This window comes from Helianthus annuus, chromosome 9 (genome assembly GCF_002127325.2).
Source record: "Helianthus annuus cultivar XRQ/B chromosome 9, HanXRQr2.0-SUNRISE, whole genome shotgun sequence".
NCBI classification, from domain to species: Eukaryota; Viridiplantae; Streptophyta; class Magnoliopsida; order Asterales; family Asteraceae; genus Helianthus; species Helianthus annuus.
Window position 1 is genome coordinate 133,619,676 of NC_035441.2, and position 18,519 is coordinate 133,638,194.

Consider the following 18,519-nt stretch of genomic DNA (forward strand, 5'->3'; position numbering starts at 1 on the left):
CTTTTTGTTTATGATTTGTCCATCTTATACAGCAAAATGTTATTTTAGTCACAACACCTTATGGAAGAATGCATTATCCGACACTTTGGCGTAGAACAATATTTTGAATATATATACAAAAAACGATATTTGGCATTTTTGGCGTTTTACGGAGGAAATAGTGTATCTGAAAGAACCGTCGATCTTTTGGAATCTTTTGATACTTGAGTGTTTTTGGCGTTTTCTAAGATGAATGATATATAGTAGAAAATATGGCGTTTTTGAGTAGTTGTGTTTGATGTTTTAGGGATTTTGGCGTTTGTTAGTTGAATGGTATATAGTAGAAAATATGGCTTTTCAGGTCCTGGGGGATGTGTTTTTATGTTTTGGATGGTTTTTGTTTATATAGCGATGTGATTTGGTCCGTATTGGCGTTTTATTCATCATAATGGCGTTTTGGTATAAAGGTGTAAAGACGCTTTTACCCTTAATGAGGCGCGTCCACGTAATAAAATTGATGTTATTTACGAAAACGCCACCGCGCCAATCTAGTCCATAGATTGTTTTAATCTGATGATCTATAAGCGTTCTCACCGTTCTCACACTTTCTACCGTTTTCTCCAAATCCCGACCCTATATATATATATATATATATATTATTTTGATATCTAATATCTATATTACTTCGTAGTTGTGTTTAGTTATATTTTCTTATTTATGCTATTTATGTTATCTTTGTTGCTCATATTATATTTGTTGATTCTGTTGCTTGTATATGTTCAATAAAAAAGTTGGCTCAAGTATATCTATCTATTATACTAAAGCAAAATAATGGTTTTCTCTTTGGCCAGAGAATTGTGATTTTGGGCGGCAAATCATTTTCCTCATTTCTCAGCCATTTTGTTAAAGCGCTGTTATGTTCTTCAATATGGAAACTCCAATCAATTAGCAATCAGTTGAATTCTTCTCCAATACGTTTCAATCAATCCTTAAAACCCTAAAACCTAAATCACTGCCGTTATCAATTTTGGCGATTTCACATCAAAGGACGAATTTCATTCTGTGTTCATATTTCTTATATCAGTTTCCTCTTCATTTGATTTCAACAGGTATGTTTTATATTAGTTTGCTTGCTTCGATTTTCATTTGTTCCAGGTTGTCAATCCGTTTCATCTTATGGAGGACACAATTCTCTGTTTTTTTTATCTTTGTTTTCATATTTTTATTCTTTTGTTGTTGATTTCATTAAACAAACCCGATTTTAGGGTTTTAGGTTTTATCTTTTCAACGTTTGTTGTTTTGGTTATGAAACAATCGAAATTTCGATTTGCATATTCATACGTATTCCGCATTTCATAATGTGATTTCGTGTTCGCTAATACAGTTCTCAATCAGATCACATCAAATCGGATCAAATCGGATCGGATCGGAAGACTCTGTTGTACAGTGTTAACAATGGTGAGAATTCACAGCTTTCTCCTTTTGATAATTACGTTATTGCAAAATATTATTATATAATGAGGAATTTAGGATCTGTATGATAATTTTTGTATACCTAGGGTTTTATTTAGAGAGGATACTTTGTTTCTGTAATTGTTGTTTGAGGATATTGTAAATTTTGCACTGAAATTATTGGTTTCAATACTAGATTCCAATCCACATATTTTTAAATTAGTTAAATTAAAATAATTGCACTATTATTGTTATTTTTGTATTAAAATGAAACTAGATAATATATATAGCTCAATCAAAGGTCAAGTTCATAGCATTTACCAGATGTCAATGGCAGCCACATTGCTAGCACATTTCTTTTTGTTCATTGTCCTATGCTTCTTCCTCCAAATCCATAGGAAAAAACCAGCAACCAATAACAATCTGCCACATGGAAGCTTCGTATGGCTGTTTTTAGGTGAAACCATAGAGTTCGTCCGTACACAAAGACATGGAGCCCTGGAGAAATTCGTGAGAAATAGAATGGAGAGATATGGAAGTCCTATGGTTTTCAAAACATCGTTGCTCGGCCAACATATTGTTGTCTTTTGTGTGCCTGAGGGGAACAAGTTTTTGTTTGGAAACGAGAACAAACCGGTGGCGTCGTGGTGGCCTGAAGCAATCCAGATGCTGTTTTGTAAATGCTTAAATACAAGCCGCGGAGATGAAGCCCTGTATATATATATATATATATATATATATATATATATATATCCATGCAAGAAACCAATGGATTAAGTGGTGGATACGTATTCGAGATCTTGATGTATACAGAACTTGGATTTTATTCAACACTTTCCTAAAAGGGCTAGGGGAACTGCCTATCAATATCCCAGGGACACGGTTTGTTTTTTGGTTTTGAAATGAGGGGATTTAAGAAAAAATATGAATTGAAGCTTTGTTTTCTTGTGGTGTTGTTCATCTGCTTACCGGTTAAAGTTTGTAAGTTTTGATTATTCTGTTTCATTTTGTTACTTTGTTATACTTAAGTTAATGCGTTGGATCTTTGTGTAGATGTTTAAATTGAGATCTTTGGTTCATTGTTGTTACTTTTGTAAAAGATCGTTGGTTTATTGCTGTTACCAGATAAGGAATACGATCTGTACGTGGATTTTGGAGATGTATGTCTAAACCAGCATGGCAGCCGAAAGATCGCCCGCTTGGTCAGTAAAACGAAGTTTCACTTTCACTTTTGATATATTTATCCATTATCTAATAAAGTACATAATGATAACAATAATAATGATTTTGATTCAGCTTGCAAACAAGCAAGAAGAATCCAGCTAAAGTTCCTAAACGGATTCACAAAGCTGAAAGGGAAAAAGTAAAGCGTGAACATTTGAATGAACTCTTTCTTGAGTTGGCTGGTGCACTTGGTAACATCTGATTCTGATTAGTGTTTATTTTATTCTTTTCGCCGAGAATCCTTATCTGTTTAATAACTATTTTGTTACCTTGCAGAACTCACAGAACAAAACAGTGGGAAAGCCTCGGTATTAGGCGAAACCACTCGAGTTGTAAAGGACATGATTGATCATTGATGAAACGTGTACGCTACAATAACAAATCAGTGAACTACAGAGCATGATAAAAGAGAGAAATGTCCAAACAAACCTTGATCTGAATGCACCCGCGATCGAATCGCAAGAACCGCAATTCCCGACTTATTTTCCATTAGAGTGGCTGCAGTTGTATACATGGATTGTGGATTTAACTAACAACATATGTTGATGGTGAGCTCATAAAAAGTTGTTTATGTCGAAAATGGTTAAATGGTCAGCTTTTCATGCTCAGATCAGTTGTTCCAGAATATGTAAATTGTACTATCTGTTCGATCTTGCTGGAGTCACGTAGACGGGTTTTAGGGTTTTCTGGTCAATTGATTTCAAGAATTAGATGCTAAAACCATTCATTCCACCATAGGTATGGCTTACGTTGACAAAAGTCTTCACAATCTTCCTTCTGCAGTAGCTCCGGTTCATTAAAGCGCAGCCGGGTGACAAGGTATGGAAAAAGGCGGTACACACATTGGAGTTGGCTACCTTATGAAGAATCTTACATAAAGAGTTCAATGGTAGATCGGTTCTGGTGACGAAAATGTTGGTTGTAATAAAAGCGGATTCGTTCAATTTGGCTGAAAAATAGGTTCAACTCCAAGTTTAATCTTTTTGTTATGGGATAAACGGTTAGATTTTGATGTTTTAGACATGCTGTATTTTTGTTTCTGTTCATGTGCTAGCAGCTTGATGGTGTTACCGACGATTGCAGACGTGGACAATGAGAGGTTCTAGGGTGTTAAACGGAATGCTGACGTCTCAAGAGTTGTGCATGTCAAATGATTTTACTAAAGAGTAGGTTATCGATCTAAGGTTAGGGTTCAGATCATCGTTTTCAGCAGTTAAGGTAAACCTGACATACTTGGCTATCATCGTTTTATGCTTGTAATTTTGTGTTTCGGATTGTTTGGAATAGTCTATCTGGCGAAGGAAAGTAATTCAGATTGTTTATTCGAAGTGATTGTCTCCTTATTGTGTTTTGATGCATCAATAAGCTGTTTCGAGGGTGTTTGAATTGGTTACTTAAACTTGCTTACATGATTAGTTGTGAGTGAGATACGCTATTTTGAACATGTGGTTTGAAGTTGTGTAATTCCAAACTGCTTATTATAGGCTGATAAAGTGTTTTGATAAGCAATCCTTAACATCTATAGTGTTGAAATGCCTAAACAACTGTGAACTATTGTTTCCGGTGCAGTGGATGGATAAGGAAGAAAGACTCCTGATTTGGGCTTCCATGACTCCACAAAAGTATGATGTTGCAAAAAACATTGAAAGATTTGGGCAAACATAAATGTCAATCGTCCAGGTGTGCTACTTTGTGCCCTGTACTGTATATATATAGTTGACTTAAAGGTAAAACAAACTACATTCTAATTGAAATAATTATAACCTTAAAGTTTCTTGATTATATATATTATTATTTTAATTAATATAGTTAGCAAAGTTTATACACTTACTTTGAAAAAAAATTATTTTGATTTATAAAGTTAGCAAAATTTATACAATTAATACCTACTTTGAAAAAAGTGATTACTTCTTAACGACCCGTTTGCTTATGGGTTGATTCAGGTAATGTTTCATCTCAAACATGCTAAACAGGCAAATTCCGATAATTTAGCTTTAATGGGAAAGCGGGTTAAATGTCGTTCAAAGCGTTTCTTCATATGTTCACAAAAGTTATATTATTTTCTTGATAATCTTTTATATACATATATAAATGATTTAGGAGGTTTTATGCATCAAATGTACATTTTGGGCAACCTAAAATCTGTTTGTCCACTTCAACCCTCTTTTAGCTATTTTAGTTGTAGTTGTTTGGCCTGTTAGAGATAAAACATCACCTAAACCGACCCGTTCAGTGGTAAATGAGATAAAAACATTACCACCTGGTAGCTGCTGGGCATAAGCCCCGTTTGTGCCGCATATGTTTTGCAATATCTATACTCGTGCATTAAAACTATCATGATTTATGGATGAATTCGAAATTTCATTTTTAATATAATTGTTATTACGATTAGTAATATTATTATTTTTAAATCTTTCAGCAAAAGCTTATAGTGGAATTTGTAAAGATTCAAAGTGATGGTACGCTGGAAGTGGATTAACATGCCAAAAGAGCTGGTTACTTCAGGCCTATAGCGGGATTAACATGCCAAAATACATATCGCAGCTGGTGAAGTCTTTCAAGTGGTTTAAGTACAAAAAATTCAACAAGTTGAAGGCTGGGGCTGATGTTACGACAATGGTTCAGGTTATACAGGGCTGTTAATGGCCCATGAAAGTTTTCGGTTCCTGTTGGATAAGTGTGGTTGCGGGTTCGGTCTGTGGCAGTCTAAGTCTCACCTCTCAAGTGGTGCTTATAAAATCCTATTTCAGCAAAGCCAGTGGGTGTGCCTTAAAGCCAGGGGCAGTTTCGTCTTTATGGCCTGGGACAATTTATTTCCGGGTTTGATGTTTGTTTTCTGGGGTTTCGCCATGTCATGTTGTGTGCTTCGAGTTTACCGTGATGTCCCGAGTTTGCTGACTTGGTCCGAGTTGCGGCCATGATCCGGGGTTACGGCAGTGTTCTGGGTTTGCTGCCTTGTTCCGGGGTTGCTGTCATGCTCCGGGATTCCTGTCAGGTCCCGAGCCTTGTTTGGGTTAATGTAGTGTTATTCAAGGCCCATTACAATGGCCTTGTGCTATTGCTTATAGGATATTGCCGCGCTTTCGACTCAGGCAGGCTGCTGTTGAAGGCCCACCAGTTGGGTAGAGTGGTATTCCGATTGTGATCAAACAGAAAGGTACATGACTTAAAATCACATTTTGTCATTCAGTTATTTTAATTGCAAGTTTTTTAGCCATATGTGTTTTTTTTTAAATTTTGTATGTGGGCAGATAGTAATCAGCTGCCACTCACAAAATGGTGGTGGATTGACATTGACTTGAGAGAAAGTTTTTGTTATGTCTTCTTGTGGCAGTGAACTATAGCTTCTGCTGTGGTTGCTATTCATCGCTTAGTTTCAAAGTAATATGTAGGATTTAGTTAAAAATACTTACGCATCTGATTTAAATCTTATCATTTGACCTGTGTCGGTTGCTTTTTTTGTTTGTACTTTGTAGTCCCACATAAGTTGACAATATTTTGAATGAAAATTTGAATAATACGTCATTACGGACAGAGTCTTCTAAGTTGAGGCGCAAAGCGCAAAAGCGAACTGACCGTATGGTTCCGATTTGCCGATTTTCTCTCTAAATTTCACCCAATTTTTAAGTTCCTGCAAGTAATTTAATTGATATGGACGAGTTCTTACTCAATCATCACTCATGTATTCATGTATTGCATACGTAATACATAATATTCGGACCTTCAATTTTAAACCCATATGTATTGAATACATGAAAGATATTGGAGTTTCTTTTCAACAAAGTTGTTGACTTGTCTCCATGGTTTTAGAAAACGTTTGAGGCGTGCGCCTCTAGGCGCGCCTCGAGGCGAAACGGCCAAAAAACGAGTCTGAGGCGCGCCCCGAGGCGAAACGGCCAAACAAGAGCAAAGTTTAAACGAAGCCGATTCTGATACCGTAGAAGATACGTATTCCGAAACAGAAATGGAACTGGATTCAAACGACGACTTTGACCAAAACCAAAGGGTCAAAGCTGCACCAAAAGTTATGTTTTGGTTCTTAGTTATTCTGTACTCCCCTCATTAGCTGCTAGCTATGAGGTTTTATTTTAGGAATGTAGTTTCTTTTGGCTGGTAAAAAAAACAAATAAATAGAAGGATTTGTTATTGTAATTCATGCCTTATAAGAACTTTGTTATGATAAGGCATATACCTTTATCTCACCCGAACACATTATTATCACATGTTTTTCTTTTAACAGGTTATCTGTCATTAAAAGGTTATATTGTATTTGCAGGAATTTGGTCATCAAGTTTGATTGGCAACACATGCAAATTTATTTTGGGATGAATTGGGTCGAGTTGACCTGGTAGTGATTTTTGTGTGCATGTTTTTAATGAATTAGTGTGTCAACTATGAATGCTTAACAATATTATTACAATAATATATTTTAAATTTATGAAAAAGTTTTAAGTCTTAAGAGGTTCAGAAAGTTACAGTCAAAATAGGTTCGGGTTCAACTATACAATTTTTTAGTATGGGCAGTACCTTTTATAAAAGAAATTAATGCGCTAATTAGTATTTTGAAAACATAATAATAATAATAATAATAATAATAATAATAATAATAATAATAATTTAGATTATTAAACAAAACAATTTAAGAGATAGCATGCATTAAAATTAGGGGGCATGGTGGTGCCAACAATCAAATGATATGCGTGAGGGTGATTATTTTTCTTTATGAGTCACTAGGTTATAACCCCATGTATTACACGGGTTAAATAAATTAATTTTATATACTAAATAATAAACGATATATTTTTATAACCTTATTTATTGTACGAGTTGAATAAATATAATTCTATATATTAGATAATAATAAGCTATATCTATAAGAACCATATTGTACGGGTTTAATAAATGTAATTTTATATACCAAATAATAAAAAAGTTATATCTTTAAAACCATGTGTATTATACGGGTTGAATAAATGTAATATTGTTTACCAAATAATAAAAAATGTTATATCTTTAAAAACCCTCGTGTATTACACGACTTGAGTAAATATGATGTTATATACCAAGTAATAAGAAAATAATATTTAAAAAGCTAATGGTATACTCGGTACGTGATAGATATGGTGATTGCGGAGATGATTATTGAAAAGAAGATATAGTGGTCAAACATGTTATTAAAGAAGCAAATAAGCAGCGATTTGAGTGAGAAAGTACAAATTATTATTGAAAAGAAGTTACATGCCAAGGTATTGTGATTGATTCGTATATTTTTTTGTTAGAATCGTAAGAGATTAGGATGAAGCTGAAAAATATAATCTAAACATGGTAGCATGTGCTCAAAAAAAACTTGCATACGAAGAAAGATAGATGTCAAAGATGATGCAAGAGTCGAAGAGGCTTAAAAGAGAAGCCATGAAGAATTCAAAGGTAAAAATATGGACATGGTACAGACATTGAATATTTCGTTATTTTGATTAAAGAGTTGAGTATTTCGTTATTATTTTGTTTAAATTTTAGACTAAAATGCTAAATGTGAGGTTGTTACCAGCTGTAAAGGATTATGCCGGGGCAATTTCGAAATTAAGATTTGTACTTAAAGAAAACGAGGATAATCTAGAGGTGTTGTGCCTACCATCATTTAGTCGATCATCATGTTGCTACTAGATTTTTACGACACATTTTTTAAATTTCTTTTGGAAACATAATATTAATTGATTTTGATTACAAAGTAAGAGTTAATTACGTTTTTCATCCTGTGGTTTATTAAAAATCACTATTTCAGTCCATTAGTTTAAAAATGGTGAAAACAATCTTTGTGGTTTCGCTTTCGTAACTATTTCAGTCCACCTTCATTAACCTCATCTATTTGTGTTGTTAGTTTCATATGAAATTACCATACTGCCCTCTTACAATTGAACACGACACACTTTACCACCCACCCAATTCTTTCTTCTTTGAATGTATACCCATTAATCTTCTTCTCTGAATCGTCCTTCATCATGTTATGGTATTCATGTATTTCAATTATTTGATATAGTCTCCATCATTTACCTTAATATTTGAACGTATGTATAATTAAATTATTTACGTCAACAATGTTAAAGTTTAAATTATTTTGTGTAGCCACCCGTGTATTACACGGGTACTTAGACTAGTGTTCAATAAAAAAATTGGCTCAATAGTGCGTTATTCTATGTCCTAACAATTTTATTACATCAACACACACAATTATTACTAACAAACAAATATTTAAAACAAGTTCTTGAATTTTAGTACTGATGTTTTTTTTTTTTTGAAAAACGAAATCCACAACAATATCATTCCACACGAAAAAGGGCAATTACAAAGCAATGGCAGGTAGTCGGGCAACAAGTTGCGCCGCCACCCCCTTTTGAATAGAAAAACCAATTCTACTAAATACAAAGTTTGAAACCTTTAGCGACGAAATATAGCTAAATGTCATTTTAGTCCCTGTGGTTTGGGTCATTTTGTCAGTTTAGTCCAAAGGTTTTATTTTTGCATGTGTGTCTAAAAATGTTTCACCGTTGCCATTTTAGTCCACTGGGTTAACTTCATCCATTTTTTCTATTAACGAGAAGGGCAATTCAGTCATTTTATATGTAATTTTGTTAACTATAAGGGCAATTCGGCCATATAAAATTATAAAATGACCGAATTGCCCTTCTCGTTAACAGAAAAAATGGATGAAGTTAACACAGTGGACTAAAATGGCAACTGTGAAACCTTTTTGAACCCACATACCAAAAATGAAACCTTTGGACTAAACTGGCAAAATAACCCAAACCACAGGGTCTAAAATAACATTTAACTCCTTTTAATATTACAAATTATTTTTATTTATGATTTTTGAAATTACAACACATCAAAAGTCAAAGTTAGAGAGTGAAATACGTAACCAAATCTAACATTAACGATACATTTTGATTTAGGTTAAAAAGTATAGCACTTAAAGAAAAAAAGAGCAAAATGTGAGATAGGTAAACTAATCAAACCTTTGAAAAAGTAAAGAGTAAGATAATGGATTAAAGTAAAGATTTACCTGGGAGAAAAAAGAGCAAATATCGATAAAAAAAAAGTAAAGATTTACAATCCTATTCTAAAATTAGAGTTAATTACTATTTTCGTCCCTGTGGTTTGTCAAAAATTACTATTTCAGTCCATTAGTTTAAAAATTGCGATTTCAGTTCCCGTGGTTTCACTTTCGTAACCATTTCAGTACCTGTGGTTTCACTTTCATAACCATTTCAGTCCATTTATTCTGTTAGTACAGGGACTGAAATGGTTACGAGGTGGACTGAAATGGTTACAAAAGTGAAACCACAGGGACTGAAATCGTAATTTTTAAACTAATGGACTAAAATAGTAATTTTTGACAAACCATAGGGACGAAAACAGTAATTAACTATTATCTATTACATACAAGAGTTAATTACTGTTTTCGTCCCTGTGGTTTGTCAAAAATCACTATTTCAGTCCATTAGTTTAAAAATTGCGATTTCAATCCTTGTGGTTTCACTTTAGTAACCATTTCAGTCCATGTGGTTTCACTTTCGTAACCATTTCAATCCATTTATTCCGTAAGTACAGGGACTGAAATGGTTACGAGGTGGACTAAAATGGTTACGAAAGTGAAACCACAGGGACTGAAATCGCAATTTTTAAACTAATGGACTGAAATAGTGATTTTTGAGAAACCACAGGGACGAAAACAGTAATTAACTCTACATACAATTATAGAAGGGTAAAAAATTTAAACTTCTCTTCTCTTATATCATTAAACAAAAACCAAATTTGAAATAGGGATGAGTATTTGGTACCGCGTATTGGTATCGAACTGATACCGAAGCGTAACAGATATATTCGGTATCGGTATCCACTATCCCCATTTTTCGGTATCGGTACTAGTATTTATAGGTAAAACACCGGTATTCGATACCGGTATCGGTATTCACTTTTCTCGTTTTTCAGTACCGGTACTTTCGGTACCGAACGGATACCGTGCTCATCCCTGATTTGACATATATATATATATATATATATATATATATATATATATATATATATATATATATATATATATATATATATTATAGAGTTAAATACCATTTTAGTCCCTGTGGTTTGGGCCATTTTGTCAGTTTAGTCCAAATGTTTCATTTTTCACTTGTGAGTCCAAAAATGTTTCATCGTTGCCATTTTAGTCTATTGAATTAACTTTATCCATTTTTTCTGTAAACGAGAAGGGCAATTCGGTCATTTTATATGGCCGAATTGTCCTTCTAGTTAACAGAATTACATATAAAATGACTGAACTGCCCTTCTCGTTAATAGAAAAAATGGACGAAGTTAACCAAATGGACTAAAATGACAACGGTAAAACTCTTTTAGACTCACAGACGAAAAATGAAACCTTTAAACTAAACTGAAATCGCATCCACTAAAATGACTCCATATTATATATACCCAACCCACCTACCGCTTATCACCACCAACCCCCAACCCAACGTCACCCTATATATTCATATTCCATCAATGCATCGAATCAACCAAATTTCAGTCCACCTTTGCCAGATTCAGTCAACTCAGAACCATGGCTGCTCAAATTTCTGGTATCTCTTCCGCATGCTCCGTTGCATCCTTCAAAAATCAGTCTCCTTTTGATTCACTCAGCTCCATCAGATCATCAACACTCGCGTTTTCTTCCAACCTCAACGGAAATCTTTCAATCAAGTATGTTTTTATGTTTTTACTTGTTGTTGTTATTATCCGAATTCAGTTGCGTATGTTGTTGTTTTGCTTTGATTTCGCATTCACATTTGGTTGAATTCATTGACTCCAATACGTTTAATTTCTGGTTATCATTTGGAACATACGCCCAAATTGATAATTATCATCAAGCACACTAGTTATATAATTATCATACATAGGGGTGTTCAGAATTGGAATCGGATTCGAAAATTTGAAATTCGACTCGATTCGAATTCGATTAATAAGGTTGGAATTCGAGTTGATTCGTATTCGAGTCCGGTAATTGAATACGAATTTATGATTTTCAATTCGATTTGAAATTCGAATTCAGTTTATATATAAATTCTTAATATATGTGTATACACACAAACATATATACACACATATAACTTCTAAACTTGGCCAAATCACGAACTACATCCTAAGTGATAAGTTTATTATTCATAACATTACCAAACCTACTGACAAATAGCCCATACCACTTATTTCTAAATTTTTACCTAACTTAAATCACTACCATTAACCAACCTATCTTCTATATTTTGGTGTTTTGACATATTGATTGTTAATTAATTTTGCAGATTATTATATTTTTTGCTAAATATAATTAGTTTGTAGTAGTTTTAAAAAATGAAAGTGAAGTAATTTATTGTCTAGGGTGAATTTGAATTAAATAGAATTTATTCGAATTCGGTTCAAATCCGAGTTTCAAATACTAATCGAATCGAATACGAATTTAGGTAAAAAATAAAAATTTGAATAATTCGAAAATTCGTTATTCGATTCGATGAACACCCCTAATCATATCCACAAGGTATTCAAGCGTAATATTATTTTTTTGCGTATATAGACACAAATAATAGACAGACATACAATCAATATACAATACAATTCATGGTTTATGTATGTAGATTATGATTATTTTGGTTTTATTTATATATTGGAGTAGATCCTTGGAAACTCGAACAAGTCAGAAGTCGTCTACAATTTGTTCAGCAGTACTAGTAGAACACAACTCTGAGCAAATGGAGGTTGACACCACTCTGAGCCCTAGAGTCAACTCAGTAAAGCCTTCCAAAACAGTGGCTATAACTGACCAAGCCACTGCACTTGTAGAAGCCGGTGTTCCTGTCATTCGTTTAGCTGCTGGAGAGCCTGATTTTGATACCCCCGCGGTTATTGCTCAGGTGGTTGATTCAAATTTATTATTATTTTTGCAATGTAATATTTTTTCCGCTTTTTGTCTTGCTAATTGTATCTTTTTATAAAATTCTGAAATAGGCTGGAATAAATGCAATTCGTGAAGGTTACACAAGGTATACTCCTAATGCTGGTACCTTGGAACTACGGACAGCGATATGCAAGAAACTAAAGGGTAAGTTCCGTCATTTACAACAATGTATTCCAGCTTGACTAATATGGAGTGCTTGGTTTTATAAGGCGCGCTTGAGGCGTGAGGTGAGCTGAAAAACGCCTCAGGGGCTTGAGGTGGTGCGTTTAAAATTCTAATATATATTTTTGTCTTATGTAGAGGAGAATGGTCTTTCTTACACACCTGACCAAATTGTGGTTAGTAATGGGGCAAAGCAGAGCATACTACAAGCAATCCTTGCTGTTTGTTCCCCAGGGGACGAGGTAAATTGCTATCTTCTTTTGTGCATATAAGTTTAGACTAGTTGTTTATATTAGTTATTTGATTATTGATAGTATCTCATTTATCTTACAATCTTTCTCCGTTTTAAGGTTATAGTTCCTGCTCCCTTTTGGGTGAGTTACCCTGAAATGGCGAGGTTGGCTGATGCAACACCCGTGATTCTTCCTGCAACCATTTCAGAAAACTTTCTGTTAGATCCGAAGCTTCTAGAATCCAAGCTTACCGAGAAGTCAAGACTGCTGATTCTTTGTTCTCCATCTAACCCGACAGGCTCAGTTTATCCTAAGGAATTGCTTCAAGAAATTGCTCGAGTTGTTGCTAAGCATCCAAGACTCTTGGTAGAATAATAATCACACCCATTTGGTTCCCCTTTTAGCTAACATGGACCAAATCAGTCTTTCATAAGTAAACTAGCGACAACTAACGTGAACCTTATTTTTGTCGGTTCTATTCAGGTGATTTCTGATGAAATATACGAGCACATAATATACTCGCCAGCTGTACACACGAGCTTTGCATCTTTACCTGGCATGTGGGAACGTACACTAACAGTCAACGGGTTCTCTAAGGTACTTAGTTGCATTAATGAGTTGGTTTCTACAAATGCACTCAAAAGCTGCTTTCTTTTAATAATTTAGCATCGTTTATTATAATTAACCGTTTACTAAATATCATATCGGCCATGGCTCACTTAATATGCATTTCCCTAGGCTTTTGCAATGACTGGTTGGAGACTTGGATACATTGCTGGTCCTAAGCACTTCATTGCGGCGTGTAATAAAATTCAAAGTCAGGTACAAAATATCACATTAAAGCCACTTTAAAAATAATTACTCAACGTTGTATAATATTATCATATCTTCCATGGCTCACTTATTTTGACCTGCACCATCTCGGCACCTTAAAACGGTCCGAACTCATTTTGCTCACAACTTGTTTTGACATGGACCTAGTTTGGCCCAAACATGTTTTGACTGTCGCCAAACCCGACTGGACCCGCCCTTTTTTCTGGATTTAATTATTCATTCAAACTTTTTGTTGAATATGATAGAAATCTTCTACATAATGACGCATATGGTCCCTGTATATGTTGTTTCAGTCCACTTCAGGTGCCAGTAGCATATCCCAAAAGGCTGCAGTGGCTGCATTAGGAATGGGACATGCTGGTGGGGAAGCCGTATCGCATATGGTCAAAGCATTTCGTGAACGCCGAGATTTTTTGGTCTCGGCTTTCCGGGAACTGGATGGTGTCAAAATATCTGAACCTCAGGTACACTTATTATTTTGTCTTGTAGTTTTATTTTTAAATATATAAAGATGAAGGTTTACCATTTCGTTTATTTCCATCTATCCCTGTTTACAAGTTCTCCTCATAACCTGTCCTTTAATGGAACTTGATAATCCTGGTCGTGTTTTGCAGGGCGCTTTCTACCTCTTTCTTGATTTCAGCCATTACTACGGCACAGAGGTTGATGGATTTGGTTTAATTAAGGATTCCGAGTCTCTGTGTCGGTATTTGCTGGAAAAGGGTCAGGTAAATATTTTACCAAATGCACATTTGTTAAGTTGGAACCTTCGCTTCATGGTTTACAAGTCATTATACATGATTTCTCTTCATTCGGAATAGTTTTTGTGGAAAACAATCGTCTTTGTTTAAGTACATATAAATGTAGTACAAATGGTCCAAGGACTGTTACCGGTCCCAAGGCCCTTTTGGTCATCGAACATGCCAAATTTCAGTCCAGGGACCGGTGACGGTCGACCAGTCATCAGCTGGTGGTCCAGGAAGAGTTTGATCGAGAGTTCAAATTTTGACCTGGTGACTCCCTTTTAGAAAAATGTTTAATTATTGATGTTATATAAACTATTTGAGAGATTATTACACAGGTTATAATATTTAAAAATTTTAAATGAATAAAAAAAATATTTGGAAGTTTTGAATAATTTTGGAAATGCCCAGGTTGCCCTTGTGCCCGGAGATGCATTTGGGGATGACAGCTGCATCCGAATCTCATATGCAGCATCCCTCTCCGACCTACAGACCGCTGCTGATAGAATCAAGAAAGCTATCCTCACTCTCAACACTCCTTCAAATATCTAATCGTATTTTGCATGCTATTAGTAATGTGTTTTCGTCAATTGTAATTTGTAATTTTCTTAAATAATTGTTATAATAGAATTTCGAGATACTTAAAAAACGCTAGCGGGTGAACACATAAATATCACTCGTGTCGCATCTTGTTAACTGATGTGAAAATTTCATTTTATTTTACCTATTATTGTTACTGCTACTAAAGCTTCAACAACGTGATGCTTCACAGATGAGGCCGCATCAAAGTTGCCTGTAGGTTGCCTCCTCACGAACTGCAACTGACTCTCTCTCCACATGACCACAACGCGATGCCTTCACACACGGAGTACAATGAAACTATGTGTTAGAATAATTTACAAAACAGTCACTTGACTGAATGATGGTTTACAACATACCAACTTTTCTGAGAGAGAGAGAGAGAGAGAGAGAGAGAGGGAGGGAGGGAGGGAGGGAGAGGGGTCTAATAGTAAATTGAACGACATAAATCATATCGTTAGATGTTTGACAAAAGCATAGATGCCAATGACAAAAACTTTTAGAGTAGTAGGTATATCTACATAACAATTGTCGACACAAATTGTCGATGAATTGAATTGGAAAATTGAATATTATATCCATTTTTGTAGTCATTTGTTGACTAGATTTTTTTTTTTTTGATTAAAAGAATCATTTGTTTTCGATAGTGATTAATCGATTTTGTTTGTGTTTGTTTGTAAAAACAATTGTTTATAAAAATGCTTAAGGAGATATTAATATAAATATTTCGAAATAAATTAACAGTTAGAATAGAACATACCTTTCCTCTTTATTCGACTAGGTAAATCTTTAAGTTGATTTTTTCAAGTGACCAACCCAACGAATTCTTCCCTACGCGGCCTCCTGCCTAAACGGTACTTTTTATGGCTCCAGGGCTCCAGGTTTTGCAAAAATCTTTAAAGATGAATCAAAGGGATAAAAAGGAAACTGATATTTATTCATAACTGTTCTTTCCCAAGGAAGAACTTCTTGATATTTACATAATATTCTCCTTTAGCAAGGAGATTACTCACTAACACACATACTAGTTACAATTGTTATGAACGAGTGCTATTTGTTAAGGAGTATGAGACTAAATAATTAATCGTAAACACTTTATTACCTGGTTCCATAAGATCAGTTCTTTCACACTGATGTATAAAACTTAAAGTTTTGTCGAAATCTTTTGATCTCGATGAGAGAGAGAGAGAGAGAGTAATTCGGTTTTAGTTTATGCAAACCTTGATCCATGCATGTTGCATTTCACAGTTTATACCCAAACCAAGTTGTAAATCCTTGATTTGGTCATAAATCTTTAAATATGTATTGCATCTAGCATATTAATTATTAGATATACCAAATATGATAAATAAGATAGTTTGTTAGTCTAAAGGACTAAGGGGCTGTTTGGCAATTTTTGAATGGTTAAGTGTTAAACTAGTAAGAGGTCTGAACCATTAAGAGCCAGTATAATGTTTAGAGGGTGTTTGAGAGTGCTTATAAAACTTCTTATTGACTTTTTTGGAAAAGTCAGTATGGAGTGACTTTTTGGAAAAGTCACGTTTCCCCTCACATACACCCTCATTGCCAAACATCATTTTGAAGCTTATGACTTTTCAAAAAGCCAATAAGTTGTTCCAAAAAGCTTAGTCAAACATGCCTTTAACCGTTCAGAGGCAAATGTCTGACCAATTCAGATTAAAGGTTTTAAACATTCAGATTCAATATAATGCTTAACCATTCAGAGGCTAAAGTCTCAACCATTCAGACATCTGCTTGTGGAACAAACAGTCTGAACCATTAAGTGTTGAACCAGTAAGAGGTCTAAGAGGTCTGAACATATTAACATGTTAACACATAACTCATTTAATGCACTTTAACACAAGGAGGGAGTGATTTGCAATGTTAGTTAACATGTCATGTCATTGTTAACACTTTAGATGTTAGAGTACACCCCATGACCTAATTGCATTAGAAAGTTAACAAATATGCTTTATTGATCAACAAAATATATCAAGTTAGATTTTATATAATCTTGTAAAGTGTAAAAGAACCTACGATAGTTGTCATTAATTAATTAAGATATGCTAAAGTCTCCATTCGCAAGAAAATCAATGAAATGTGGTTGTTAAATTTAATCCGACAAAAAAAAAGGAAAATACAGGTTCACATACTTGTTTAAAGACGACTTGATTTTGTGTTGCTTTGCTTTGCCTTGCCTTGTCGAATTAAGGTATGGATTCTTTATTCTTTTCATCCTACTATAAATATGTATCCGTTACTTGTAGTATGAACTTTTCTCTTTGTTTTAGAGTCTGATTTGCCATGGTTGATATGTATAGTCTATTGGTATTTGATACATCATTTGATTTGGTTCTATGTTGTTTATTTGTTTGTTAGCACATTGTAACATGCAGTAGACCATATATACTGTACTCGTTATTGTCTGTTTTTGATAGACTTATATGTTCAGCTGTAGGTCAATTACATGACTTTGACTTTTTATTCTATCATCGGAGCATGTTTGAATTGTCGTTTGGGCGTCAACGACATGCAGGGGCGCAACTTCTAGTGGGCGGGAGGGGGCGGTCGACCCCCAAACTTTTCGCTCAGTAGTGGAGAGTATGTAGTTTTCGTATAGAAATTTTTGGGTATATACGTTTTCGACCCCCGGTTTTATAGAAATTTTTGGGTATACACGCTTTCGCCCCCCCCCCCCCCCCCCCCCCCGCGGGTCGGAAATATTAAGCTTCGCCACTGACGACATGACACTCATCGTGATAGTGCGTGATAAAAGTACATGATGTCTCTAGCTCATGTTTGTATCAGCATATGTTCTCAGTACTTGTTTTAGTATTTAAGTATTTTGATTTGAATCCAAACGTTCAATTAAAAGACAACCCTTTCAAAAATTATTAAAATAAAACCGTTTATAAATGAAAATTTGGTATATACTTTATGGTTAAAGATGTGTTAGTTTTGTCGGTTTTCCTTCGGGTTCATAGTTAGTCGCCCTATGTTTATGTTCTTGTGTCTACATCAGCAATGTCGGTGTAGTATCATTGTCTTTGTTTGCATTGGTTTAGTATTAGCTGAAGTTTCATTTTCAGTTTAGTATCAGTTCTGTTATGTTTTGTTTTTCGCTGATTGGCCTTTGCTTGTACTAATTGATTCCTTCTTCACTGAGCAACTTTTAGTTCAGCCGTAGTTTTCTTTGTGGTGTTGTCTTATTTGTTTGACAGGTAATTTGAGAAATTTGGAGAATTAGTAGGGAGCATGAAAAGAAGTTGACGATCAAGATTCAGTTGTTCATTTCTGCAACACAAGAAAATGT

General features: G+C 34.6%; 1 protein-coding gene and 1 long non-coding RNA gene across 21 annotated transcripts; both read left to right on the plus strand.

The window, feature by feature from the left end:
* Positions 1–775: 775 nt before the first annotated feature.
* LOC110878773 lies at positions 776–7,108 on the plus strand. 20 transcript variants are annotated; one of them, XR_004867286.1, is made up of 10 exons: positions 785–1,088; positions 1,364–1,437; positions 1,830–2,412; positions 2,557–2,633; positions 2,728–2,846; positions 2,932–3,615; positions 3,713–3,873; positions 4,225–4,335; positions 5,075–5,812; positions 6,932–7,108. It is a non-coding gene; the product is annotated as an uncharacterized LOC110878773 (long non-coding RNA). The 20 variants fall into 20 exon arrangements; XR_004867294.1 differs by having other exon boundaries at positions 1,375–1,437; XR_002558188.2 differs by lacking the exon at positions 1,830–2,412 and having other exon boundaries at positions 791–1,088; positions 2,932–3,203; positions 3,394–3,615.
* A 4,049-nt stretch (positions 7,109–11,157) lies between these two features.
* Positions 11,158–15,369, plus strand: LOC110878774 (bifunctional aspartate aminotransferase and glutamate/aspartate-prephenate aminotransferase). The gene is made up of 10 exons (XM_022127134.2): positions 11,158–11,406; positions 12,374–12,611; positions 12,706–12,799; positions 12,956–13,059; positions 13,168–13,416; positions 13,534–13,647; positions 13,789–13,872; positions 14,178–14,348; positions 14,499–14,612; positions 15,039–15,369. The coding sequence occupies exons 1-10, from the start codon at positions 11,267–11,269 to the stop codon at positions 15,177–15,179; spliced, it is 1,449 nt and encodes a 482-aa protein (XP_021982826.1). The 5' UTR covers positions 11,158–11,266; the 3' UTR covers positions 15,180–15,369.
* The last annotated feature ends 3,150 nt before the right edge of the window (positions 15,370–18,519 follow it).

Coding starts and splice junctions, on each gene's coding strand:
- LOC110878774 (XM_022127134.2), top strand. CDS start 11,267: ATGGCTGCTCAAATTTCTGGTATCTCTTCCGCATGCTCCGTTGCATCC. Junction 13,060..13,167: donor TTTGTTCCCCAGGGGACGAG/GTAAATTGCTAT, acceptor CTCCGTTTTAAG/GTTATAGTTCCTGCTCCCTT. Junction 13,648..13,788: donor CAGTCAACGGGTTCTCTAAG/GTACTTAGTTGC, acceptor GCATTTCCCTAG/GCTTTTGCAATGACTGGTTG.